General features: G+C 39.5%; 1 protein-coding gene across 14 annotated transcripts in view; it reads right to left on the minus strand.

Moving 5' to 3' along the window:
- Positions 1-27862, minus strand: part of SIPA1L1 (signal induced proliferation associated 1 like 1) — a 348723-nt gene that overhangs the window by 82365 nt on the left and 238496 nt on the right. For all 14 annotated transcript variants that reach the window (XM_033107759.1, XM_033107746.1, XM_033107752.1 and 11 more), the window contains 4 exons: positions 20267-20370; positions 17242-17399; positions 6221-6794; positions 5316-5590 (listed from right to left, as the gene is read on the minus strand). In XM_033107759.1, coding sequence (XP_032963650.1) covers positions 5316-5590; positions 6221-6794; positions 17242-17399; positions 20267-20370 — 1111 coding nt within the window. The remainder of the gene's footprint in view (positions 1-5315; positions 5591-6220; positions 6795-17241; positions 17400-20266; positions 20371-27862) is intronic.

The raw sequence follows: 27862 nt of genomic DNA on the forward strand, positions 1-27862 counted from the left end.
ATTCTGATATTTCTGACAAAATTATGCTATTGCAACATTTTTTTTGGTTGTTAATCGAGAAGTATTACTGTAGTATGGTTTGAAGCCTCCCACTGCTGACTAAATACGACATATTATACCATATCTAGTGCTCTGGATCTGTAAATATAATGCAAGAATGCTATAGCTTGCCAAAAGAATATTAATAAAAGTTTACAATAACCCATGGGAAAACTCTCCACTTCTAAATCAGGACTAGCTTTGCTTCTCTTCTTCTCAGCAATGGTCGAACTTGTAAAATCAACTGATTATATCCTCTCTGCCCCTTTCTGTAGGCTGCTAAGAACCAGCACGTGTACAGAACTTTAGATCATGTATTTGGGGGCATTCATTTTTCAAAAACTTTCCCCTAGGCCACATCCCTCCCCCCACCCACTGCACACACTGAGATTTCCCTCACTGAGTTTTAGTTTTGTGATACTCTGCATTTTACACATCCCTTCACTGGCTGCTTCAACTCCATATTGTATCAGGTTAGAGGATAATAACGATAACAGAAACGATAATGATGCACATAAAAAAGACAAGTTGCTTTTCCTTTTGGAGCCTTAGTTTCTTTGCAAAACGAAAGGTTTGGGATTGATAATCACTAAACTTTCATCTAGTTCAAACACTCTTTAAAATAGTCTTTTAAGCTGTGTAACATTTAATTCTAGTTAAAAGACCCCATTAGCCAAAAATACTGCTTCTCTATAGTCTATACTTCATTTCCACTACTCTTAACATGTAACTAGAAACCTTCTGCATATTCTATAATTACAGAAGCAGGGAGAGAAGATTCATTCATAGAGAACGGAAGACAAAGGTTCCACAGAGCTACACCCCAGCCATCCTTTTCTGATCCTTCCGCCATGGCAAGGCGGACCACCCACTAGCTTCCGATCACTTACTTATCTCTCTAAAATACAAGAATGCTACATGGAATGCAGAAGTGAGTAGTCCATTGAAGAACAAGATAAAAGCTGGCTTTTAATGACATGCATGAAAGTTTATGAAAGGATTATTATACCACCCCAAGTAAAAACAGTAACTCTAACACTCATAGCTCACAACTGAGCAGGCACTAATCTAGCCTCACTACTACTATCTGAAGTGTGTATATCATTATCCCCATTTATCAAATGAGAAAATGGTGACCTGGAGAGATTAATCTGCCTACGACCACACAGCCAGGAAGTAGCAGAGCCAGGATTTGAACCCACAGAATTAGTTCAGCTACTAACTAAAGTATACTTCTATTTCAAGTCCCCACACTTCTTTACCTTATATTGACTATTGCATTTTACTCAGGGCAGAGTTTATGACAAAATGGAAACCTCAATTTTTAAAGAGCTATGGTCAACAAAAATTACCACTTCAATGCTAAAGGTGACACATCGTGACAGGCTAAAACCATAAGTTAATTGAAAAGTCACTCCATCCCCTTACTCTCTTTTTCAGTCTTTTTATTCCTTCTAACTTTCTCCTTTCTTATTACCTATTACTCTCCTCTCTTTTCTTAAGACAGTAAGAAATACAGATAGAAAAACAACTGAACAGTATATTGATTGAACAAAATATCCAACACTGGACTCTTGAAACAGAAAAATTAGATGTTTGAGGACAGCTAAGTCCCTGACAAGCCATGTGACCTTGGCTTGTAAAAACACTTACCCTCATCTGAAAAATGAGATTGCAACCAGATGATCTCTAAAGTCCTTCCAGCTCGAAAGCATTTGCTTTTGCACTCTGAAATACTTGTTTTAAAATGAAGAAAAACCTTTGTCACCCATTCTTATTTAAAAGGTAATTTGGTCCTTTTATGTGACTTGTTTGTTTTTCCCTCTTTTTCCTGAGTGGCCCTTGAGTGCAGTTCTTTAAAAACTGTAGCATTCTGGCCCTCCACAGAATAAAGGTCCACCACTCCCATTCAACACCATCAGAACACCACAACTTAATCTGTTATCTGGGTATTTTTCATCTCGTCAAGAGACAGGCTGTTGAAAGTTGAGAGGGCACAGGCACCAATAGATGATTGCAGGTCAGGAGCTCCATTTCCGCAATGCACGGGGGCAAGAGACCCCTCCTGCAGGCTGACACCTCAATCCCTGGGGGAAGCCCTGTAATGAAGCCCCCAGGTTAGTACTAAAACCTGTTTCTGCTGGAGTGCTTCCAGCACGCTGTCATTCCAGCTGATTGTGTTTGCGCTCTAGGCAGTGACTGAACCTCTCTAAGTCTCACTCTCCTCATTGTTTTCATGGAAGTAAAGCTGCCATGACGATTTCTTTAAAAAATCCAGTGCACAGTAGGGGCTCAGAAATCTTGCTTTACTTTTCCTGTCCCTTCTTCTCTTTAAAAAACTTGAGTTTGAAAGAAGTTCAGAGCGGTCTCTTATTTCCTGAGAACACGGAAAAGAGCCCTGTTTTACATTTGTTATTGAAGCCCCACTTTGTTGTTGTTAAACTGCCTTTTTCATTAAAAAAAAAACACACACACACAAAAAAACACCCTGCCTTTTCAAAACTGACAACCCTCCCATGTGAACATACATGGGTTTTGCAATTATGTACAACCACCACACTGGGTGCCTCTGGCTTTCAAGGAGCCTGTTCTGCTCCATGCTGGAGCTGCAGTAACAACTGACAAGGAGAAGAGAGTGTAGAGTCAAAGAACAGAGTAATTAGTTGCTAGAAAAATAGCAGTGGGAGTGTGAAGTGCGGAGGAGAAGTAAAAAATGACAGAAGAGAATTATCTTATTTTGCTGAAAATTGTAGCAAGGTGTTAATGCTTCAACTGTTCCTTTGAAGTTTCTAAAGGAGGGAAGGTGTGAGCAGGGCTTTCGGTCCTTCGAAGCCTCAACGGCATGATGTCACACCTGCGGCTTTTCGGATGGCAGCTGTAAGTGAAAGGAGCAGCGTGTGCTCCTGGGACTGTGGCCGGTGGGCTGTGCAGTACACCGATCCTTCATCCCACGTCCTCACCAACACCCTTGGTCCTGTCACTACCAGCTCCGTTGGCTAGGAGAGGGTGGCCACTAGTGCCTTAGAAGCAATATAGGGAGAGTAAGACAAACACAGCTCATTTGTTAGGGGTGTACGGGACCAGCCCATCCTAGTTTGCAAGAATGGACTATAAGCCTCTATCCCAACTCTGTGTTCAGCAGTGTCGCGTTGGCAGCTTGAAAATGGGCACAGTGGGAGCAGTATTTACACCATGAGAATCAGCAAACGATACAAACAACAGAAAGCCAGTTCACCAGCAAGTCCCTGCTGATGCTGAAATATAAGGAAAGGATTTATGCCCCACGCATACAAAATAGCAATGAAGAGCTTGGATTCTCAAGTTAGACCTAAATTTGCCAGATAACCTTAGGAAGTTACTCACCTTTCTGAGTCCTGAGTTTCCTTTAAATAGGAATAATATTAATGGTGCTTTTTCCAGGAACTGGACATTAAACACTCAGCAAATGGTAGCTGTTTCTACCAACACACCACAGAAAACACATCTAGTCTGGTATCTTGCTGTGGATAAACCACCTCCTATCATGGACCTATCTGCCTTCAGACCCATCTTTCTAGTAACGACTATTCACAATTCAAGGTTGGTGATATACCCCATACACACTCATTTCCCTCTGCGCTCCCCACCCCTTACAAACTGGGGAGCTGGAAACAAGGGAAAGACCTCTGAGCACACAAGATGACATCGCGCGCTCTACAGGCTTCATTTTGAGTAAGTTAATCCTTAGACGAGTAGCTATAATCCTGTACTGCGTGTAATGAAGGTTGACAAGTTACAAAGCTTGGTTATCTTCAGTTGATAGCTGCCTATTTAGAAGCAATGAAGTAGACAATCTGTAGGAGATAACAAGGAGCAGAAGACAGACATAGGAAGAGCACAGAGCAGCTGGAGAGTGTTGTAAGGACCTAACAGCCTTTCTGATCCACCTCAAGAGACATTCTGGAATCCCAGTTCAGCTAAATGCTTAACGTTATTAATGGTGAGCTTGAAGAAACCAGAGAATTCTCTGGAAACCAAAATATATATCCAGAACCTTTTCTTTCAGCTCTTTTTGGGGGCAGGAGGAATATTCTACAATTGCCTTACACACCTACCCTGCCTTAGTTACCAGGTTATCCAGTCATCCAAAAGGAAATGTTTCTTAAGGCTGTTAGACAAAGGGATTTCACCACATTCTGACAAAGGCACACAATCTTTGGGCCATGTAGGAGGTAAGCAGTATTATGAAATACTATCCTGCACTGTCTAGTTGATAACATTTGGTTTGCAGAACTGAAGTACATTTAGCTTGTCATTGCTGCTTACTTTTTAAAGGACACAAATGACCCACTGTAACTGTTTATACATTCTATCATCTGGCGTTCATGAATCTGTGAAAGCCCAGGTGCAGACTGGTCATCTTTAAAAAAAAAAAAAAAGGGGACAAAGAATATTGTCTTGGCTTCAGAAGGCCTAAGGATTAATTGCCAAAGCTTAAGAGAAACTCTTAGAAAATAATGGGTTCAAGGAAAATTCACAGATTGAAAAAATCCCAGCAAAAATAGCATGTGTGTGCCCAAAGGAAAAAAGAAACAGTTGATTAAATTTGTTCCATCAAGAAACTTCCCCCAGAGACAGAGAAATTAAATCTTCCACAGCACTGCTGGCTTAGCAGGAGCTGGGAGAGGCAGGGAGCTCCTGCTTCCCTTTGGGACAAGGCTGGGAACCCAACTGCCACAGTATGGTGAGCAGGATCAGCTTATTTGAAGCCAATTCCTGACACACAGATGCAGTTAAGAAAAAGGTTGGTCAGTCACGTTCAGCCCTCCAGGCTGAGATAGCAGAGGTCAAAACAGCACATTGAATTTTGGACAGCAATTGGGTACAAATGAGAGATGCGGAAGAGTAAGAGTGTTATGGAACATTAAAGAAAAAGGTCTGACAGTCTGCGATGCTGAGCATCTTTTAATGGTAAGCATGCAATGTTTCTCAGCTACCGGTGCAAGATGTTTAAGATGGATATTACCAGACTTCTCTATTTGTAACGGCAACTTTATAAACCCCGAGATGTCAATCCTGGGATTGATCCAAGTTAGTCATTCTTTCCAGCTGCTGTTGCCACATGCTGAAAGGGAATTGTGTCCTGAATCAGACTTTCCATGGATGGAACTTTTGGCATCACATGTGATCCAGCACTCTTCACATCACCCTACTCCCCTACCCAGTCAGTGGGTGTTCTACATGCACACAAACCCGGCTCTGGACCCCCAGGCTCACAGCTGCCAACTCAGACCTACCTCCGTGGGGTGCAGTCATCATGGGGGGGAATAATGACAACTTTCACCGTGACGGATGTTCTCAGGAGATCAATCATCTGCTCATGGCTCAGAGTGGCCACCGCCACCTTGCAGATCTCCACCAGCCGGCTGCCCTGCCGCAGCCCTGCCTGCCAGGCATAGCCGTAGGGCTCTACGTCTGCTACGATGCCCTCGTAGTTGACATGGAAGCCAAGCTGTCCTAGTCCATTCCTTCGCAGAGTCATCTCCACTGATTCACAACCTTTTGACACAAACTAGACAAGGAAACAAAAGATATCATGGTTTAACGCAACAGGGTATTAAGTAGTAGACATGGAACTGGACAAACAGTGCAAGCAGGGCTATTTCTGAATACCCTACTGCCAGCTGAAGAGCAGTCTGGTTATTTCCCCTTCACTAATTTCCATCATCAGGCCAAAAAGAACTACTTGTTGCAGCCAAAGAACACAACAGCTTCGCTGAAGTTACAAGGAAACCTCTAACAGAGACCTACAGGGAGCTGGCAGCAGAGAGGAACCGTATTCTGCTACTCATTTTGTCCTTTAAAAATTCAAGGCAGCAGATACCCAAACAAACAATGCTTTTCAACAACTAAAGCAGAATGGCTGGGCCACCAAGACAGTCACCAAGTCATCAGTCACCAAGACAGTGAACCACATGCAAATGGGTTTCCAACACATACACACACTGAGAGTCTTTCCCCAGTACGTTTCTTTCTGGAAAAAATGATGGAAACTGAGTGTGAGATAAACTCTGTGTTGCTTCATGTCATCAAGGGGAGTTTTCAGAGGAGCTCATGACAAGCGTCAGTAACTTGGCTCTAGTCTATTGAAAGCTTTACGAAAGGGAAACTGCCTGTAGGATAAGGGAAAGGAAAGACGCACCTGCAACCTTTTGACAATCTCCTTGATGTCTTCGTTGTTAATGAAGCTCTCCACAGAAACGCATTCTCCTCGCTCATAGAAGATTTTGAGGCTGGAGTCAGTTGAACTCCATCCTATCACATCTCGGCAGGAACAGTTGAAAACCACGCTCTTCGTTTCCTGTTCGATGAGGATGATGAACTCATTGGAGACCCCCAGGAGGCAGTCTATTTCCATAGCCTTGTTGTAGTCTTTGGCGCGGACTGCCCACACGATGGCCCCCATGCTGCTGAGCTCAGCTCCTGGGTATGGCTTCGACTTTTCCTTCTTCTTGGAGGCCAGAGAGATGAACGGGAACTTCCCAGATGGGTCAATAGGGGTGTTGGTGACATTCTTTTCTGCTAGATCTTTCAGGTATTCCTGGCGGGTCCGAGTTGCCATGGCCCGAAACTTTTCTGATTTATGAGCAGCATTTTCTGCATTAATCACTTTGGCCAAAAGGAAGTCCCTGAACACATTTGACTTAGGGAAAGTGACCCCTTTGGGGATGGGAGGTCCAAAGGAAGGCACATCTCTGGACCTGGTAACGGCCACACTAAGAGAAAAAAGACAAAAATCAAAGAGAAAGAAGTGTGTCAACACTTGTCGGTCTCAAAGCTTGAGAATAAACTATATTTTCTCTAAGATAAACATGTCCCTCAAAAGGAAAGTATAACTGTCATTGTCCCACAAGAAATAATATACGTTTCTGCTTAACATGAGCACACTTTTTCATTCAACCACATTTAGTATTTACAGAACATAAAATTTTTTCTGGGCCGAAAAGCCCCCCAAAAGCTTGAAGTAAAAACACTATTTTCATTTACAGATAGCAAACCAATCATAACTTCATGAAAAAAATTACGGTAGTCTTCATAAAAGACCACATTTTAAATACCTACTGATTATTTTCAGGGAAGGGACGGTACTATAATCACACAACCTTTCAGAACATGCTAAGATTCTACAAGAATACAAATGTGGTCTCCATTTCAGATATGATGCCCATAAGCAGACAGCTTATAATAAAAATGTCAAAAGAGGCGTAAAAGAGGTAGATTAAAAATTATTTTTAAAATTAAACAAATATTACTTGTTGGCCTGTGTCAGGCATCATGCAACCAAATCAAAAGCATAATTTAAAAATGAAAATTGACATTTGAGTAAGGTAGTAAAATGATCTTGATCTTTATAGGAATAGCAACAGTGCTTAAAAATCGTACTTTTAAACCGAGCTATTCTTTGGTCCATATTTTCTACTTTTGGTGTTTGACCCTGAGAATTTGTGAGAATATTTTCCTTTTCCCATTCCTTTAAGCAAGACTGACTTAAGAAAGCCTGTTCAAGTCATTTTTTCAGCACATGTATTGCTAAATTGGGCCTAAGAAAAGGACCATTTGACTGTCTGTAATAACCTATTATTTTTAATCTCAAAAGGAAAAAAAATTTTTCCTAAAACAACAATAACAACAGAAGTAAAATGGAAATGAAAAGGTTGTGTGTTTTATATCATGTTCCAAGATCTCATTCCAGGATGTCAGCAAAGTTTGAGAGGGCTGAAAATGATTCTAACAGATAAAACATCTTTATTTTCAAATTAACTAATTATTTAAAAGTAAGTCAATTATATAATTGCACCAAGTATTGTAGAAGCAATACAAAGTCTATTTTTTCTGAACCCCTAGAATTAAAAGGACATAATCAGAGAGTATGCATCTTTCAAATTAAATTGAAGAGCTTTGTTTCAATATTCTTTTATTTTAAGAAGGATTTGCTTTAAGATATTCAGCTTTGCTTTTCAAAAAATGATTACTTCTTTTGAAAGTAGGATAAATAAATAAACAGCAGCCTCAGATACAAATTATATTTTGTCAGAAAATGCCATGGAATGGCCTATTTGTTGCTTTTCAGAAATTATTTTTTTCAAAAGATTACCTAGTTCACTTCATGACAAAGAAAAGGTGGCAGCAACACTCGATTTGCTAACTGGAGAGAGAATTCACAGAAACCTCCTTGTGCATTATAGCCTAATTATACCAGTATTATAAAGGCAATTTTTCTTGTCTATTGTGAACTGTCTGGCTTGAATTGCTGACAGCTGTATAATTTTAATTTGATCATGTTATTTTTTTTCCTAAGTCAAGCAAATGATGCTAAAATACAGATTTGCTAGCTTTTCTAAAAGGAATCCTTTAAAGATCCAGAAATATTTAACATCTTTCATTTTTAAATTGGCAATCTCTTTTCTTGCTAATTTCACTTCAAATCATTATTCTTTCTCAAGAAGCAGCTGTGATTTTATTTTAAATAAGGAGAGGAAAATGCTTCGCAGGGGGTGTGAATCTGGGCACCATCCATCCACTTGCCCCTTAAACTCACTGGCTTTCTACAGAGCTATTTATTAACTGGTAGAACTTGGGACAAACATATACTGAAGACCCACCAATAATTAGAACCCTCTAGAATGAACTATGAGGGAAAGAACTGAATCCTTGACATACAATTATCACTGATTCACCACAGCCAGGAGGTAAATGATACAGACACCAAAATCAGGTTTACATCAATAGAAATAGAATCCTTACTGAACAAGATGAGGAATATGATACCCTAGAATGTTCTTTTCAAATAAAGGGTTTTGTTTTGGGTGAATCTAACTTTCAAGGTTTTCTACAAGGTTAAAAGCTCATTAATTTAGATGCCACAAATTCTGTACTCTTGATAATTGCACCTGCTTCAAGCTAAGTAGTTTTGCCTCCATAAGAAGCCTTTCCAGAATTTCAGTTTGCTATATAGAGATATTTAAAATATATTAATTATAAATGGTTCTTGCTATTTTAAAAAAGCAGATTCTAAAGGGCTTCTGCATGGCCACACTTATGTTTGCCTTATATGCAATATTGTTATCTCCTTATAAATAATACACTCTTTAAAATGATAGCCATGCCTTCTTCACTCAGCATTGTTGAGGACTACCGTGTTTTCCCGAAAATAAGACCTAGCCGGGGCCAGCCCGGTGGCTCAGGCGGTTGGAGCTCCGTGCTCCTAACTCCTAAGGTTGCCGGTTCGATTCCCACATGGGCCAGTGGGCTCTCAACCACAAGGTCGCCGGTTTGATTCCTTGAGTCCCACAAGGGATGGTGGCCTCCACCCCCTTCAACTAAGATTGAACACAGCACCTTGAGCTGAGTTGCCTCCTGGATGGCTCAGTTGGTTGGAGCTCATCCTCTCAACCACAAAGGTTGCTGTGCCCCCTGCAACTAGCAACAGTAACTGGACCTGGAGCTGAGCTGCGCCCTCCACAACTAAGACTGAAAGGACAACAACTTGAAGCTGAACGGCACCCTCCACAACTAAGATTGAAAGGATAACAACTTGACTTGGAAAAAAGTGCTGGAAGTACACACTGTTCCCCAATAAAGCCCTGTTCCCCTTCCCCAATAAAATCTTTAAAAAAAAAAAGACCTAGCCAGACCATCAGCTCTAACGCGTCATTTGGAGCAAAAATTAATATAAGAGCCGGTCTTACATTAAATTATATAAGATCGGGTCTTATATAAGACCCAGTATTATGTTATGCTATGTTATATTATATTATATAAAACCGGGTCTTATATTATTATTTTTTTATTATTGGGAAAGGGGTACAGGACTTTATTGGGGAACAGTGTGCACTTCCAGGACTTTTTTTTTCCCAAGTCAAGTTGTTGTCCTTTCAATCTTAGTTGTGGAGGGTGCCGTTCAGCTTCAAGTTGTTGTCCTTTCAGTCTTAGTTGTGGAGGGCGCAGCTCAGCTCCAGGTCCAGTTGCCGTTGCTAGTTGCAGGGGGCGCAGCCCACCATCCCTTGCGGGAGTCGAACCGGCAACCTTGTGGTTGAGAGGACGCACTGCAACCAACTGAGCCATCCAGGAGCTCAGTGGCAGCTCAGCTCAAGGTGCCATGTTCAATCTAAGTTGCAGGGGGCAGAGCCCACCATCCCTTGCAGGAGTTGAGGAATTGAACTGGCAACCTTGTGGTTGAGAGCCCACTGGCCCATGTGGGAATCGAACCAGCAGCCTTCGGAGTCAGGAGCATGGAGCTCTAACCTCCTGAGCCACTGGGTGGGCCCTTTTATATTAATTTTTGCTCCAAAAGAGGCATTAGAGCTGATGGTCCAGGTAGGTCTTATTTTTGGGTAAACATGGTAGGATGTTCTACTCAAGAAGGTTATCTAGAGGACAGACAGAAGCTCAGTGGTTGAAATAGTGATGGAAAGTTAGCAGTGGAAGGAAAGGAAACTTGGAGAATTCAGTGTTCCTCAAACTCTGCCAAAAAATTTTTGAGTTTCATCATAAAAATTCATCTTGATTTTGCACTCTACTGAAATATGTTCTGTGTCCAATCTTGGAGTATAGCTAAGGGACCAGGAAGCTGTCCTGTGCCTTACTCTGTCGTTTGACATATCCCTGAACCTCCATGTGAACAGCTGGTACAAATTCTTCACTTGTCCAGGAAACAGACTCAGAGAAGTTAAATGATTTGCCCAGAGCTTGTCAGAGAGAGCCAGGATTGGAATTTAAGCTTCTGGACAGCCAACAGTATGCTCTGTGACAAGACGACGCTTATTTTCTCTAAAGGAATGCTTTTAAACCTCCCACTTTTGAGGTGCTTGCAAAAGGGACCATTCACGAGAGTCACAGGGCCAAAGAGACCACTAGGTATTAGGCTGTTCCTAGTAGGTCTGGGCCTTGTAACATTTGCTGGCATCAAAGATCATGGATGAAATAGCAGTTCTTGATACCCAGAGCCAATTTCAAGTTAATACATGGGAATGTTCCAGAGATATCTGAACAGAAGTCTTCATGGAAAAAGTGAGAAGCATGAGACACCTTAACTTCTGAAATACCATGGAAATGCCAATAAACAACAATTTGCAGCCCAAAATTGAAAAGGCAGAGGACTTAGCATGAAAACAGTAGAGGGAAGTATGTCCTTCTTGGAGCCTGGATCAGACTGCCAGTTCGGTGAGCTAAGAAAGCAGATGCGGGCGTCGGACCGCGGCAGAACAAACATGTGCCCATCACTCCCTCCGTGGGGGCTTTCGACTTCTCATAGCGTTCACTAACCAGCACTCACGAGCGCTGACTATACTCTAGGCACAGTGCTAGTGCTGAGCATCAAGAATGAGATGGCACAGGCTCAGCCCTCCGTTAGCTCAGTCTGCTGGAGGCTCCACCCAGTGTTTTGCATGCCCTCCTGGGGAGGTATGGGGTGCTCCTGGAAACACTTAGGCAAAGGCACTTTATCTAGTCCTGGGTGTCAGGGGAAGCCTCCCAGAGAGAAGAAAATCAGGGATTCATCAGAGGAAGGCAGGGCAAGGGTATGTATGAGGAGAGGCCTTTCTGCCCAGAGTGCAGCACGTGCAAAGAGGGGCAGAGTGCAGTATATTCCGGGAGCCGCTAAGCAGCTCCACGTGGCTCAAGAGTGAGGCAGGGGATGGGGGGAGGACCGGTCTCGAGGTGCCAGTGGAGGGTCAGAGACAGGAGAGGCTAGACCTGAAGGGCTCCATGCTGCAGGCTGTGCTAGGGTGCCTGAGCTTTTCCCTAAATGGCTTAATAAGTACGAAGAGTGACGTATTCAGATTTTTGTCTTAGGAAGTTTGACGACATTGGACAACAGGAATGCTGATTAATTACGGCTTGGAATAGAGTTTTTGAAAGAAGTCTCCATCGCTTGACCCACTTTGATTCCTCGCCCCCCCCCACACCCGGTTTAAACTTGCATGTTTATTTTTATTCAAGAGAAGAAAAGATGCCGGGCATGGGCACTTAATGCGCACGCTCCACACGCCTGCCTACACAAGATGCTTTACTTATGGGATGTTTAGATGTCAAGCAACCTTCCACTGCACAGAAAAGGAAATTTAAGATCTGAGAGGTTTGACAATCTGGTCTGATTCCAAGTACATTTTGTGCTACATCATACTCACTCCTTTCGACATTTATTACATTTTAACCACTGGATATGGAAATCTTTCTGAGAGGAGTAACATATATTGCTACCTCCCTAAACATAGTTACTATTCACAATTTAGCATTTGTTTCAAAGACTCAGGGTCATTATTATAAACACTTATTAATTATTATACTAGTTCTAAAATGAACAATTTTTCAGTTTCGTCAAATAGTGAGCCAATGTTCCAATTTTCAATTGCTTAAGACGTCCTGAGAGTTTTTAGTAGTCTTTTTGTCTGAACTGAATCCAAATAAGGCCCACATATTGCAATTAATTTTATCTCAAAATTTTTTTTATTCTGTCAGTTGCCCTCCACTTCTCTCACTTTCCTTTTTTTTTTCCTTTGCAATTTATTTATTAAAGAAATTAGACTGTTCATTACGTAGAATTATCCAGAGTCTGAATTTTGTTGAATACAAACAGGTTCTGTCTTTTATATTTCCTGAAGATGGGCTTCTCGAGAGATTTGATGAGATTCAGATTCAATGGTGGGGAGACTAATTCATACATGGGGTTGTGTTCTCCCATTATGCGACATGTATTTGTCTCTTTTGGTGATATTTGCAGCCTTTGACAATCAATGCATAGATCCATTAATTCATTAGTTGTTAAAAAATGGTGAAAAAAAATTTTTACACTGTGTTTTTACAAAGTGAGGCTCTCAGGGGTGAGTGAAGTATACTTGGCTGTTTGCTCCCAAAGCAAATGACTCCAGACTGCTGCGCTTATTGAATATCTATCTTTGATATGAATAGTTTTTTCTGCATCTCCCTTATCACTAATCACTTACTGATGTTTTCAGTACTTTCTTGTCACTAAACAGCTACTTCATCTCTTTGATTTGTTGCTTCTAATCTGCTCTATCAGCTGGGACCAGACAATGAAGTTCACTGTAATGATACAAATAAAAAGCAAGACTGGCGGGCTCTCTTATCAGGTATGGACATAAGCTTTACTATACAGATTTAGTGATTAATTTCTGAGCTCTTGGCTCTGTCTACTATTAAGGTTAACTGGCCTCTGGAATTAGTCTGAATTAGTCAGTTTTTCCTATATAAACTTTCCAGTCCTCAGGGAGAGAAAACACACATTTCAGGGCCTCATGTACACATCCACTATACGGATTTCTCTCTTGGTTCCCACATTGTATCCCAGAGCCTAGAACAGTGCCTAGAACCCAAGATGGGGACTGTCAAGAACTAGTGAAAAATAAATAAATAACACCAACAAGCTTCCAATCTGTCTTTCTATATACAAATTTCCTTGCATGGTGGCATTGGGTAACTTTTCCTAAAACTCTCTATTGTACAGTGTTATCTGATGGCCTGGCATCTAACGGCTTTCCTGCAGGAGTAACCTTGTTACTATACTGTCCAGCCTCCTTCCTGTGTCCACACTTTAGTATCTACCACTGGCGACTCTTAGAATTATCTGTTTCCCACTGAATTTCATCCATCTGTGCCTTGGAATACACACCAAATCCCATTTTCTCATTAAACGGTCATTATGACTTCATCCTACATTGACCCCACACTTCTTTACACAATTATATCAAGGAACTCCTTTGAGAAAACAACTTTTGCACTCTCCACAGCACTGGCACCAAGAGATGTCAGGAACTAAATGTGACTGTTTACAGTGGAGACGGTCAGGAACAAGAGGTTTCAAACGATAAAAAGCATTTCAACTACTCTAACCACATCACTTAGGGATCAAGTTCAGTTAGATTTAAATCAAATTAGTATAAATCAATACAGCGCTAAACTTGTCCACCAAAGTACTCTTAATGAAAGAGGCCTGTAAATACATGCCCCTAGTAGTTTGGGGTGTGCCTAGATTATGAGAAAACCTCACAGGTATAAAAATTCTTTGAAGACCCATTTGTATCTTAAAATTAATACAAATTTTCCATTCTACATCATAATACACTTATTTTCATGGAAAATACACTCCTTCATACCCCTTTCCCCAAGCATTAAAGACTACAAGAGAGGTGCCCTATTTATTCTGGGCTTTAAACTTCTCCTGACATCACCACGTACCCCCAGAAACACGTCTCCCGCATTTGGAGAAGAACTGGGGAAAAATTAATGTACCTAAAGTTTACAACAAGAACAGATGACTACTTTTGTTTCCTGTGATTTCCTTCAGTGATGTTACAAACTGGTATGTTCCTTGGATTTACCAAAGAGCAAAATCTACAATTTATAAGCAGTGAACTGGTCTTCAAACAAGCCTGGCGACTAGGAAATTCCAGACGAGCCCGTGTGTCATGAGCAGGGGAGTTCAGTGTTCTCCTGCAAAGACTCCCAGCATTATACGGTGAGGTTAAGAAGACGGGCTTTCTACACAACAAATTCAAAATAAGAGAGAGCAAAAATCATGATTATCAGGCCGGGGGTGGAGGGCAGGGTGCAAGCTTGAAAAGAATAAAACAGGTATCACCTCCTCTTCTAGCACAATGTTGAAGAAGGTGAAGACACCTTCCCTCCTTATCACCCTGTTTAGACGTGCACTGGCCACATGTGGCTACCGAGCCCTTGAAATGTGGCTAGGGTGACCAAGGAGTATTACATTACATTAAGTTAAAAAAACTGGCACTTGATTCAGTTACTGGAAAGCTTTTTAAAAGCATGTTTGGAACCATCTGAGCATGTGAATCTACTTTTCCAGTTGCAAATTTTATGAACTCTAAATACAGATGATTTCCAATGAAAACTGGGCATCCTATTTGTGGTGAGCTGTAAGTCTAAAATGCACCCCAGATTTCAAAGTCATACATAGTCCAAAAATATGTAAAATATCTCAATTTTTAACATTAAAAAATTACATATTGAAATAATGTTTGGGTATAATCAGGTAAATGAAATATATGACTGGATCAAAAACATGTATCATTAACGTTAATTTTACCTATTTTTTTGTTACTTAAAAAAATATGGCTATTAGAAAATATAAAATATGTGGCTAGCTTTATATTACTATTGGACAGCACTTTACTTAGATAAAGGCTTTTAAAGAAGAAGCTCTCTTTAAAAGAAAATGTACAGCTTTCCATTCCCCAAATTTCCTAATGACCATTCAAAAAGGGTTTATCTTTCCATCTACAAAGTAGGATGACATCCTTTGCATGAATCAGCACATAGCTTGTCTCAAAGGCCTGGGGTATTTTCTAAATGCAAATAGTTATCCACCTCAAATCATAGTCAAATGTCCTGTACCTATTCTTTCATTCCATGTCTAAATAAAGCAGATTTCAGAGACCATATTCTTGATAAGAGGCTTCAGATCTAGGTCTCTTCTGTTTGTGTTTCCACCCCCTGAGCCTAGGAAACTACAGACCTCCCTAGTCTTGGGTTTTCACATAGGCTTGGCACCCGAAAGTTCTGGTATGTCAGCAGCAGGGGCAGCAAAGGCCTCTACATCACAGGCAAGTGAGGCATAGAAACTGGGATCTAGAATCAGACTTAACGCATTTGAATCGAAGCTCTACCTGGTACGACCTGCCCAGTACCAGCTGACCTCGGGCAAATTACCTCTCGCCATAGGTTTAAGTTTCCTCATCTGAAAACTGGGATGAAAACAGTACTTCCCTCATAGGTTTTACAAGTTAGATGTGGGGCCGGCCCTGTGGCTCAGGTGGTTGCAGCACCATGCTCCTAAAGCGGAGCTCGCTGGTATGATTCCCACATGGGACAGTGAGCTGCTCTCTCTACACCTGAGACTGTGAACAACAGCTCTCCCTGGAGCTGGGCTGGCGTGAGCTGCCCTGGGCTACTGTGTGCTGTTATGAGCGGCCAGCGTGAGCGGCCGGCAGCCAAAAGCTGCTGTGAGCTGCTGTGAGCAGCTGACCGACAACCAGTGACCGACTGCCTCAGCCGGGGGGAGTGCAAGGCTCATAACACCAGCCTGGGCCAGGGAGCTGTGTCCTACACAACTAGACTGAGAAACAACGGCTTGAACCGGAGTAGGGGGGCGGGGGAGGCAGAAGAAGGGGGAAATAAAAAATTAAATGTGGTAACCCATGTACCGTGCCTAGAATAGTGGGGCTTATTATAAGGAGAGTTCAACATATGTAATAGTTATTATTGTGGAACATGTAGGGACGGTGGCAGTCAGCAGCAGTCCAAAGTAAGCTTTATAAGTTTTGTTCCTTGAACTTGCTTGCTCTATGTCTACGCATTACACCTACAATTAGACAGTTGTGGATCTCACAACAAACCAATTACCAGTCTGTGTTGGCCACTTCCTGCATAGGTGTCTACATTAACTCAAAAACAAATATCCAAAATTAACAAAGCCTCATCTTCCAAATTTTAGGGATCAAAAGATATGATACAATTTCATATTTTGAAAGACTCGATTCATAATAGAAACATCTTACTAATGCTAGATTATCCTTTACATCTTCTTGGCACTGCACCCATGTCAACCCAGTATCTTATCATTTTCAACACCAAACCCCTCCAGTGTTCTTGCAAGGGCCTCTACAGATAGATGCTTGAATTGTGAGACTCATGAGACTAGGTCAACAAGGGACATTGAAACAATTCCACCAAATGCTTCATAAAGCATAGAATTGCCTCTAAGACCAGAGTTAAAAATGTTAGAGTGAATCAGTCTTAAGCAATGGTTTGGGCTTTTGTAATACATAGTAATTAAAAAAAGAACAACTTCTCTTCCCTACTTACTATGATTATTCTTCCCTGTTTTTGTCATGATAAAAGCAAAATATAATTAGCAGTATGAGTAATTAGTTGGTGACCAGATGGCATGGACGAAGGACATCACCTAAGGAGGAGGTGCAAATGGAAACAGCAGGTGTCTAACCAACACATTTGGGGAATATCAATGCCATCAGGTTACGTCATTGAGTGAATTCGGCCACCCACATGCACAGTTTAAAGACAAAAATAAATAGTACGAGACATCCCACTGCCCCTGCAAAAAGCAGAGCTGGATGGGGCCCTTAGTGAGACCCCCTCCAGCCATTACGGCGGCACCCATACCTGTAACAGACACTGTCTGTGCAGGGGTTGTGAACCCTGACGATGACAAAAACGTGCTGAAAGTGGGATCGGATGTTTTTTGGGCTGAATGGCTGTGCTCCAGGCTCTTGGAAAACAATTGTTACGATATCATTTCCAATGTGCCGCTTCCGTAGGAGCTAAAAGAAAAAATAAGCAAACATAAATGACAATGGTCTGTTTTCCTCCTCAGTTCCCTCACGCGACTTTATTTAAAGCTTCACTTTTAACCAGTACACATTAGAGCAGGTAATCAATCTATGCAGTTATTGCCAATATTTTAGCCTGTCTTATCATTCCTTCCAAGGAAGGATATGGATATGAATATTCTGAAATCTGCAAAACATATATAGCCCGTTCAAATAGATCTACCCAACATCTGACATGTTCTGCCAAGCTCCAGCATCTCTAAATCCTCAGTTTCCATAACAACACTTTTGTTCCATTTTCATGTGAGAAAGGAACTTGCCATAGGGAAGATTTTTTAAAGCTGAGAATGGCTGAAGTAATTACAACACAATTTATGTTCTGGTTTAATGAGCTTCACTTAAAGAAATGTGGCTAAGGTGTTTTCTGATAAACTTTTTGTGTCGTAAGATGGGAATGTAGAAGTTAGTAATATTCCAGAATGCTGTAACAACTTAAAAGCAGGTTAAATTTCAAGTTTAAATAGCTTCTTTAATCACAATGAAAGCACTTAAGACCACCTTCTGCTTCATACTAAATGGTGTCTTGGAAAGGTGACTTTCAAATTCAGGCACCCCAACTCATCCTAGGTGAGCACCTTTTCAGGAGGGATTTACTAGATAGTTTAATTCAACCGCGTGAATAAAAATTGAACTAAATTTGTATTTCTCATATTTATATATGGAGGCTTTTATAAGGAAGAAAATAACATGACATTTATATAAACTCTCCACTAGTAGACATAAGACCTCATTTATAAAACTTAAAAAAAAAAATTCTCCAGTGACTTTTAACTTACATAAATTACATACCAGTAAAATCAATGCTCTAGTATTGGCTGCCAGCTCGGAGAAACAATAGCCTTTTAGATTAAGGTTGAGAATTGGGAGTTAGAATGTCCAGGCAATGTACTCTTAACCTTAAGAATTTTAAAGCATCCCAAATTATCTTTTAATGAGGCCATTTACTTCATTTCTAAACATGATATATGATCATATGTTACAGAAATAAAGGCTGGCCTGTATTGACTGCTGTATAGAATACACCCACAATTAAAGATTCTTAACCTACTCAGGATCATGGACATACCAGAAACACACACAATTTGTCTATATATTGTCATTCTTGCATAGATGATGTCATTGTCTTTTTGATGCGTTGTCATCCTTTCTTTAAAATATGGCTTGAGATGTAATATGTCTTAATAAAGGACCCAAGTAGAAATAAACCCATCTAGCCATCTCACATTGCACATAATGCAAGATAATATTTATAAATAAATTCCTGCAAAAAGCCTTTAAAAGATACAATCTTTGGGTTTTTTTCCAAGCATAAAGTAATCTATATTGAAGAAATAAATTCTGTCGCTAGAAAACTAAAATATCTTTATTGGTAGCAGTACCAATTACTCTGCTCAGTATTTCACCTCATTTAGTTAGAAATAAACAACTACTTGAATCTTGTTACTAAATAGTTTACCACTACCGCTTAACCTTTCTCTGCTGAGTAATCAGGTAGAATAAGCCTTTATCTCCCCTTTAAAAATCATTTCTCAATGTTCTTAAATTTGTTGTCTGATGACTAGTAAGAGGTTTATATATTTTTATATATAAACCTCTTATTATAACCTCTTATTATAAGAGCTTATAATAAGAGGTTTATATATTTTTCTCAACATGATGTTTTCCTCTCCAAGAAATCTAGAACTTGGAATTTGTATAAAACAAATTGTCAACAAACTCCCAATCAGGAAATTTATCTTAAAATCGATTTCTTTCAGAGTTATAGCTGATCCATAGCTTTGCTTCCTATTTTGGATGACTTTGGTAATCCTAAGAGGCAAAATTTTATTACCGAGATTTGTGATTTACTCAAACTTAAAGTGATGATGTATTAGATTAGGTCTGTGTTTGGTTAAATTCCATGAAAGAGGATGTGAATCATTCTGCAGCTGGGCCTGTGTTCTGTTAGAACAACAATTGACAATAACAAAATCTATATCCATTCTAAGGTCAGAAGTAACATTGGACTGCTTGTATTTATAATAGCTATTGAAAGAGTCTGTTAGCTCTCCGGTTCTTTTTAAATTTCAGCTTGGTATCATTTATTTTGAAATATTTTTAAAAAACAACTCCACATACTCTCTAAAACAATACTGCCAGTTTCCATTTTGCTCTGTAACAATCTGTCACTTCTTAGTTTCTGCATTGTACTTTCTCCCTGACAACATTTTAGTAATAGGCATTGTGCTTTTAGAGCTTTTAAAAAGAAACTCTGTGGATGATGTAGGTAAATGTAATTGTTATTTATGTTATTTATCCTGACAAATTGTTATTTATCCTGACAAATATGTTAAGAAAAACATTTTTTGGGGATCCCACTGACACTTGATTTTTCCCCATCTGAGTATACCTGCTTTGCAACCTGAAATGAAACATCAGTACTTTCTTGCTTTGTACATTGGCCTCTTGAGATGAAACTTCACCCACTCATACGTGTTCTTTGAAACCCTGCAGAGTCATCTAATCACCATGATTTCAACTTGTTCTCTTCAGATTTCATGAAAACCTCAATCCCCATGTGTGAAAAGCAAACGATTAATTCAGAAAGCCATCCAGCTGGCTGTTAACCTAGAATTTGTGTCTCTTCATTTGTTTTCAGCTCATTCGCTATTCCCTACTTCCACAAAGCACAAAGCTTCCTGTTGCTGTGACAGGTGCAACATTCAATTCCAGTTTAAGATTTTATAAACTTGCCACTTAGGCTTCTGGGGAAAATGAGACAAGGGTGAAGAAACCGAGATAACACAAGGAGCTCTTACCTGTTGCTTGTTGTTAGGTGTGTATGGCAGCATGGTAGAAACGTGGAACATAATTTCGTAGTCTTTGTATGTTGTGTACAGAGAATGGGTCCCAGTGGAGTCAGCTATGGTTAAAAAAAAAAAATTGGATATACATAATGATGAGATGATTATAACAATAGGAAAAAATAGTTCATTTAAGCGAAATATCTCAAAAAAAGAGATGGTATCAGATGAAAAGATCCTACACATGATCTAGAATATGGGTTTTTACTCAATTTTTGGACCTGATTTCCTTTGGCAGTGTAGCGAAGCTAATTGATCCATTCTCAAAATAATACTTGTAAATGCATAAAATAAAATACATAAGATTTCAACAGAAATCAATTATATTGAAAAACAGTCATCAAAATTTTAAAATATGATACAATAGCAAATAAGACTCAGCAAGTTTTAGCAGTTGGTCTAATAATTACTGTACGTTTGTAGTAGTGACGTGCATAAGCAATATTTTGAGATCGCTCCAACAACAAACAATATGCTATGAAAAGACCTGCACTTTCTGTTGGCAATAAAATCACAGGTAGAGTTTATGCGAACCACCATAGTTCATTGCCTACATCTTCAATCGAAGGAAATGCTAAATTTCACTTAGGGCGTCAAGGAAAATAAATGCAGAACTATTTCCCATCCGAGTTCACAGACCCCTGAATTTTGTCCACAGACATCAAGAACATCTTTTCCAATACTTCTGATTCAAGCAAGAGAAACGATTACTTCTTAACAGATAGATGGAAATTTAACAAGACCATAACACTGAATAAGAAAGATATTAACGTCTAACAATATTTTAAGACTGAGTCTGTTCTGCTCTCTTCTTCCTTAAGGAAAACACAACCTCTACCCCTTTAATCATTAACCAATTAAGGTGCCCATAAATACCTGGAAACCCGAGAAGAGAATTATTAAACTGCCCAAGGGAAAAGGAATATCTTTAGACTTGAACGGCCTGGACTTACAGGCTGCAAAATGAACAGAAGTACGTTCATTCTGGGTCAGCTTAAGCCTCCATCAACCATAGTATTGAGGACCAAGATGCTTCACTGCACTTTAGAGAAGGATGCTGGAGGACAAAGCCTCTGGCATGTACCAAAAGGCGGTAGTTCTCAAAATTTAGTACGCAGAGTCACCCGGGGAGCTAGTTTAAAAGGCAGATTCCCATGCCCCACCCCCGGAAACACTGCGTGCTGAATGCAGGGCTGGGCGGAGGAATCTATTTTAATAAACACCCCCAGGGTGACTGGAAGGCAGTAGCTTCTCTCCTTAGTGCTGCTCCAGGAACAGACCACAAGGGTGGCTCTTGCAGACAGGCTTGTAAAGAATGTTTGAGAGCCCTGAGTCTCAACCTTGAGTTTCTTGGAGGATCTTAATGTTGAGGCTGATCTAAAATGCAAAGGGTTTTAAAAACGAGCTAAAAGAAGAATAAAGCAAAGACTACTTTTCAGAAGTACACACCAACATATTAACTCCCCAAGAAAAATATCTTCTAAATGTTAATGACTGCCACCATAAAAAACTACGAGTTACTACTATAAGTAACTGAACTAGAGGGTGCCAAAAAAATGTATACACATTTTAAGAAAGAAAAAAACTGTATTAAAATTGTCATACTCAATATATACTGATAACAAAAGATGAATACAAGTCACGTGTATACTTTTTTTTGGCACCCCCGGTATTTAAGACAGTCCTTGAGTCTGAAGAACTTACCTATTGTTAAGGACCCTTGCTATAAATACCTCAGGCATGGATTAGTACATTTTAAAACTTTAAAGTGAGTGTGTCAGCTTTGACGTGTACTTACATGTATTTCAAGTCAATTTTAAGCGAAATTAATGAACTAGAAAAAAAGACTGTCATCCAGTATTCATTTATTACATTTTGCTTTATATGTCTGTCTAATTCTAAAAGGATTATTGCCAGATAGTTTCCTCTGTCTTACTGAAGTGAGACAACCTTGAAGATCATTTGTTTTTCTACTTCTAGTCCTTTCTCTTTTTCCTCTGCATGCCTCACTTTATATAATGTATGCTGCTTGACCAGCCTTTTTCCGGGGACCTTCAGAAACCCCAGTTTTGCTCATAATTTAAAATAGTCTAGTAACAGTTTCAAGGGTTTTAAAGATGAAACTAGGGCAAAAACAATGAAATTTTCCTTTCTGAGAAGAAAGGAATTCCCAAATGCTGAAATTCTATGTGCCTAAGAGAATTGCTAAGCTTTACCAGACAGAATGGAAAATGAAGGTTTGCTATATTCACTAAAGAAGAAGGCCTCTGATATTGTTGTTACCCCGAAACCATGACAGATTTAATGACAAATCAGAATGACAAATCAGAAAAATGACAATTAGGAAAATGACAAAAATCCTTTTTCTCTAGTTGGAGAGACTATATATTAAATAATTTCTAAAGGGAAAAAAACATGCTTGTAGAAGAGCAATGAAAAGAAGATAATGATCCTTCACATTTGTATGGAGCTTTAGACGTTTAAAAGTATAGTCAGGCATCTCATGGGTCATCTTGAAAATTACGAGATTTGCCTCCAAATTCATTGACCAGCGAGTGGATATACCTATTAATAAGGTCAGCACGCTATGCTAAGCCATAGAAAGTAAAATTTCTAATATTCAAACTAGATGATAAGAAGACATTGAATAATTGAAGAAATGATAAGAATATTCTTCTCAGCTACTGTGAAAAGGTGCAGATATGTGATAATATCCTACATCGGGCATTTTTTTGGTAGATGGTATGAACAAGGTTAACAAGTTTGTAGAACAGTTTCAGATACGGTCAATGTCACATTCACCCTTGCCTTCTCTTTTGGCTCACCTCTTTTGCTTTTAGGCCATCTGAAACTTGGATGATAAAGATGTATGTGTATGAATCTGAATCAGGAAAAGCGAATCAGACTTTTATATAACCATTTTTTTGGTCACTAATGGATGTTTAAGAAAAGCTAGATGAAGGAAAACAAGCCTATGCAATTGATTTGTGGAAAGTTCATAGCTTTTAATATTTATGAACACAAGGAGAAAAGCAATCTCATTAACTTAATGCATGTGGACGAATAAAGTCAATAGGATGAAGAAAGCTTAAGCACAGTTTATTAATGTCTTCACCACTACAAAACACATCAGATGCAAGACGAAATCAGAGACAGGTGATGGGTCTGATTCTTATCTATAGCTTGAAATATTATAATAGTCACCGGCTCCCGGGCCATCCATTTACAAAGCCCAGATCTTCCATCTACGCAACCTTGCCTCGGGGTCTGGGGATGCCGCGAAGTCAATGCTCAGAAACACAGCCAGGGAAAAGCACTGACATCTGGAACAATAATAGCATCTATTTGAGAGGAGGTATGCTTCTGCCCTTGTAGTAGTATTTCACTTACTCACTAATGAAGTATTTGGGAAAGTCAAGAATTCCACCTACTCTGGCATCTACCATATTTACTACTATTTTCCCCAACGTACCTTTAGCCATAGTCAGGTGACGAGTTACTTTACCTCAGTGAAGATGGGATCAAGAAGAGTCTGGAGTACTACCTTTTGCCATGATAGGCAAATCATATTGTCCGTTCAAGGTATGTGTGAGTATGCACGTGAATGTACGTGGGACTTCAGGCTTCTCAAAATTGCCAACACACAGAGGGGAAAGGACAAGAGAAGGTGTGGAGTTGGTGCTCGGGAATCAGCCAGTACTTCTACCCACTGCTCACTTTGCAAGGTACCTGCAATGACCTGGATTCCCAATATGGAAATGAGAAGATCTGAATTTGAATGCCAGTAGCATCATTTGCTAAATGACCACCAACAAGTTACTTCACTTGTCTGTGCTGCTCTAATCTCAATCTTCACTGTTCTGCGGATTAAGCGAAATAATGTATATGAAAATGCTAGCCTGTAAAAGATGCTCAAGAAATGTGTTGATTAGAACTTAGAATTGTGTGTAGTTGAGGTAAAAAGTGTAGTTTCTTTAAATAGGGCTTTTTACATACCAGGGGTGCTAAAAATATATATATATATATACAAGTGGACACTTGGGTCAACGTTGCTCAAGCAGTAATTCGCCGTAAACAGAAGTGTCTGGACGCTGATGGTAACCACTTTGAGCACCTCTTGTAACTGCAGAAGTCAAACGTGACTTGTATTCATCTTTTGTTATTGGTATGTACTGAGTATTACAATTTTAATACAGTTTGCCTTTCTTAAAATGTGTATACATTTTTTTGGCACCCTCTGTATTTTAATTTCTTTGCCAAGTGCATCTCAGGAACACTCAAAAACAAAAACAAAAACGTTACACTGTAACACAGTTCAAAGTTAAGGAGGTGAAAAAAGAATCCTTTCTTCATTATCAGTCTCAAACTCCAAATAGCCTTTTGCACGTACAAAGCATTTAAAAAATGCTAGTTTTATCCCTTCCCTATCAAAGTTTAAATATTTCAAACAAAGGACTTATTTTCTTTATGAAAAGTCTTACATGTCTTCTAAGACCCTGAATATCAGTGGTTTTTAAAACAAACATTGCTGAAAAATGGGAGAAGTAACAAGCATTTACTAATATTGCAGCAAATTAATGAAGGCTTTGAAGAAATGTTTTACAAAGAGCTTCTAAGTCTCCTTTATGCTGACCTGACAAACACGTCTCAGTCAGGAAATAATTTCCCAAATAATAATCTATATGCACAGCTCAAAATGAGGCTGGTCTCCAGTTTTCAAACTGCTTGGTAGAAAGTTTATTTTTGTGTTTACTGTAGTGAGAGAGGATTGTAATTATCTAGAGATTATGTCATCCAAATACGGAAACAAGGAACAAAAATCCACTAACTGCAAATATCAAACCCTGACAACATTTGTAGTTTATTTGCTAGAAATCCTTATTTCTGAGATCAGAAAATGAACTTTGTACAGAAAATTGGGGGAAAAAAGAAACAGTTCAATAGTTCCATCAATACTTCCTTCCCTGAGCCTGTCCCTCCTTTACCAAAGTACTAAAATCTGAATATAATTATAATACACGACAAGTAGAGCTGTCTCAGGAGATGCTTGGGTATTTTTAGCCCCAGGACTGAGAGAGGGGAAGACATACCCACAAGGCAGAGCTCGGGACTTCACTGTGCTGAATTCTACATTAATGCTTTCTTTGAGTACTTCATTAACTAGACCAATAGGAGTTGTTCATTTTCCCTAATGCTTACTAGCTGTCCAATCTTAGACATGTTGGTTACTCTAAAGAAGGCAATTCTGTGGGGATAACTGGTCGGTAGCAGGGTTAGTGTAGATTACACAAGATGGCATCTATGAAACCTATTTGGGACTTCTGCTTCTGGCCGTAACAGTACTTGGTACAGGACTTGCTCTCCCATTGTAAATAACTAGAAAAGTTGACAATATATTTGAAATAATTGTTTAGACATTTTATAATAGGCAGCAATGGATAGTGATCCCTGAGAAAAGAGAATCAAAGGTGAGCCCTATGATTGATTACACTCAGCTTTCTACCTGGAAGTACTTTTGGAACAATGGCACAGAGCAGGGCTTCAAAGAGGGAAGCTAAAATAGGCTGGAGTTCAGGAAGCCTGTGAAGGCTGATATCTGCTGGGCAGAGTACCAAAGAGGAGGAGACTACCCAGAGGTTCAAATCTGCATGCAGGTCCCCCTAATTTGAAGGCTGAGTATTAAAGTGCACACACAGAGAGTGAGATTCCAAAGCCAGGCAAAGAAAAATTATTAGTGAAAGAACCACTCCCAGAGAATTATAAGCCAAACAATTCTCATAGTTCACACAGGGAGGAAGACATTGGAGTTCTGATCAACCAGAATGGAGATACCTCATTGAATATGCAGGTATTCAAATGCAAGAAAAGTCATGTCTTAATAATGGGGCTAAATCAGTCAGAGAATAAAGGCTGCTCTAGGTATGCTTCAATAAAGCTTACGAATAAGATTCATAAAGATCAGGCTGTTTTATAATTCATTTAATAGCCTACCAAATCAAAACTCAACACTCTTTAAAGAAGACAACAGAATCCATACATTCAACAGTGAAATAGTCACCATGTCATCTATCCAATCAAAAATAACCAGACATGTGAAGCAGAAAAACATAACTCAAAAGCAGGAAAAAATCCCAAATAACAGAGATGATGGAATTAGCACACGAAGACTTTATAACAGCTATTGCAAACATGTTCAAGGATTTAAAAGACAACATGAACCTAATGAGGAGAAAAATGGAAAATATATGAAAAGAGAACACTGAAATCTGGCCCTGAAAATTACAATTAAATGAAAATTTAATTGGATTGGATTAGCAGTAGACTAAGACACTGTGGAAGAAAAGAAAAACACAGTGAACATGTATACATATTAACAGGAACTATTCAAATGAAAGCATAAAGAAAAAAGGTTAAAAAATTAAATCAACAGTATCATTAACCTTTGGTTCACTAGTAAGTGAGCTAACGTATAAGTAATTGGAACCTGATTCAGAAAAAGGATCAGAAAAAAATTAAAGAAATAAAGATTGGCGAATATCGTAATTTGATGAAAACTACCAATCCACAGATTCAAGTGACAGCTACACTGTCATATGCAGAGGGCATAACCCTTTAGGAATGCTTGTTCTTGAAAGCGTTTTTTCTCTTTTTAAGGATTTTATTGAAAGAAATCGTTTTTTCACACAAAATAAAATTAAGTAAAACACGGTAAGATTATCTCACAGAGCTCGGGAGCAGAGTGTCGTCTCTGGGTGTGCCATGGCCAGCACAATGCGGCTGGGGGGTGCAGAGGCTGGTTGGTCCCTATTTCTGTTGTCTGTCATTGTTTAATACCTGTTTAAATGATGAGACTAACGGTCCCTTCTAGTTTCTGACCCCATCTGTTTGGCGTAAGAAAGATAAACATGCATCTTCGGGGCTTCAGAATGAAAACACTTTCCTACTTTTCATTCACTTTAGGAAATCTGACACTCTGAAAGAGCAGAAAAGAAAACTTATGAATTCTTCTGCTCAGGAGCTATGCCTCAAAAAGTTACAGGAATCCTTAAAGGAGAGCAGTGAACAGGGACCCTTCCCTGTTGAATGTATTATATAACTACAGTTACAGGCAGTTTGTCAATAACTGCTCGTCCCCTCTAGGCTCGTCCCCTCTGGCCTTCACAGTTATTAGATATTGGGGCAAAACATGCAGAGTGCATAGTTTGCCTCTTCCACTGCCTTATGTAATGCTACGTTGCTTAAGTATGGCTTTGGTATACATTTCTCACATTGCCCTTCATCGTCCAGAAGTGACTGGGAATGTGTAAGTATACAAATAATACATAATTTTACCTACTCCCAATCTGGCCATTCATTTTAGAATCAGGGTGCTTATTACATTCTCTTCCCAGACTCTATAGCTCTTTGTGGTGATGATAATTTATATAACAAATTGGGACAACATGAATGAATTGTACAGGGTATATGTCAGAATATATGGATAAAAAGAGTTTAAGGGTATATTGAGATTTAATATTTTATGCAGTTACGAGCAGAGTATGGAACGTTAAA

The sequence above is a fragment of the Rhinolophus ferrumequinum genome, chromosome 6, assembly GCF_004115265.2.
Source record: "Rhinolophus ferrumequinum isolate MPI-CBG mRhiFer1 chromosome 6, mRhiFer1_v1.p, whole genome shotgun sequence".
NCBI classification, from domain to species: Eukaryota; Metazoa; Chordata; class Mammalia; order Chiroptera; family Rhinolophidae; genus Rhinolophus; species Rhinolophus ferrumequinum.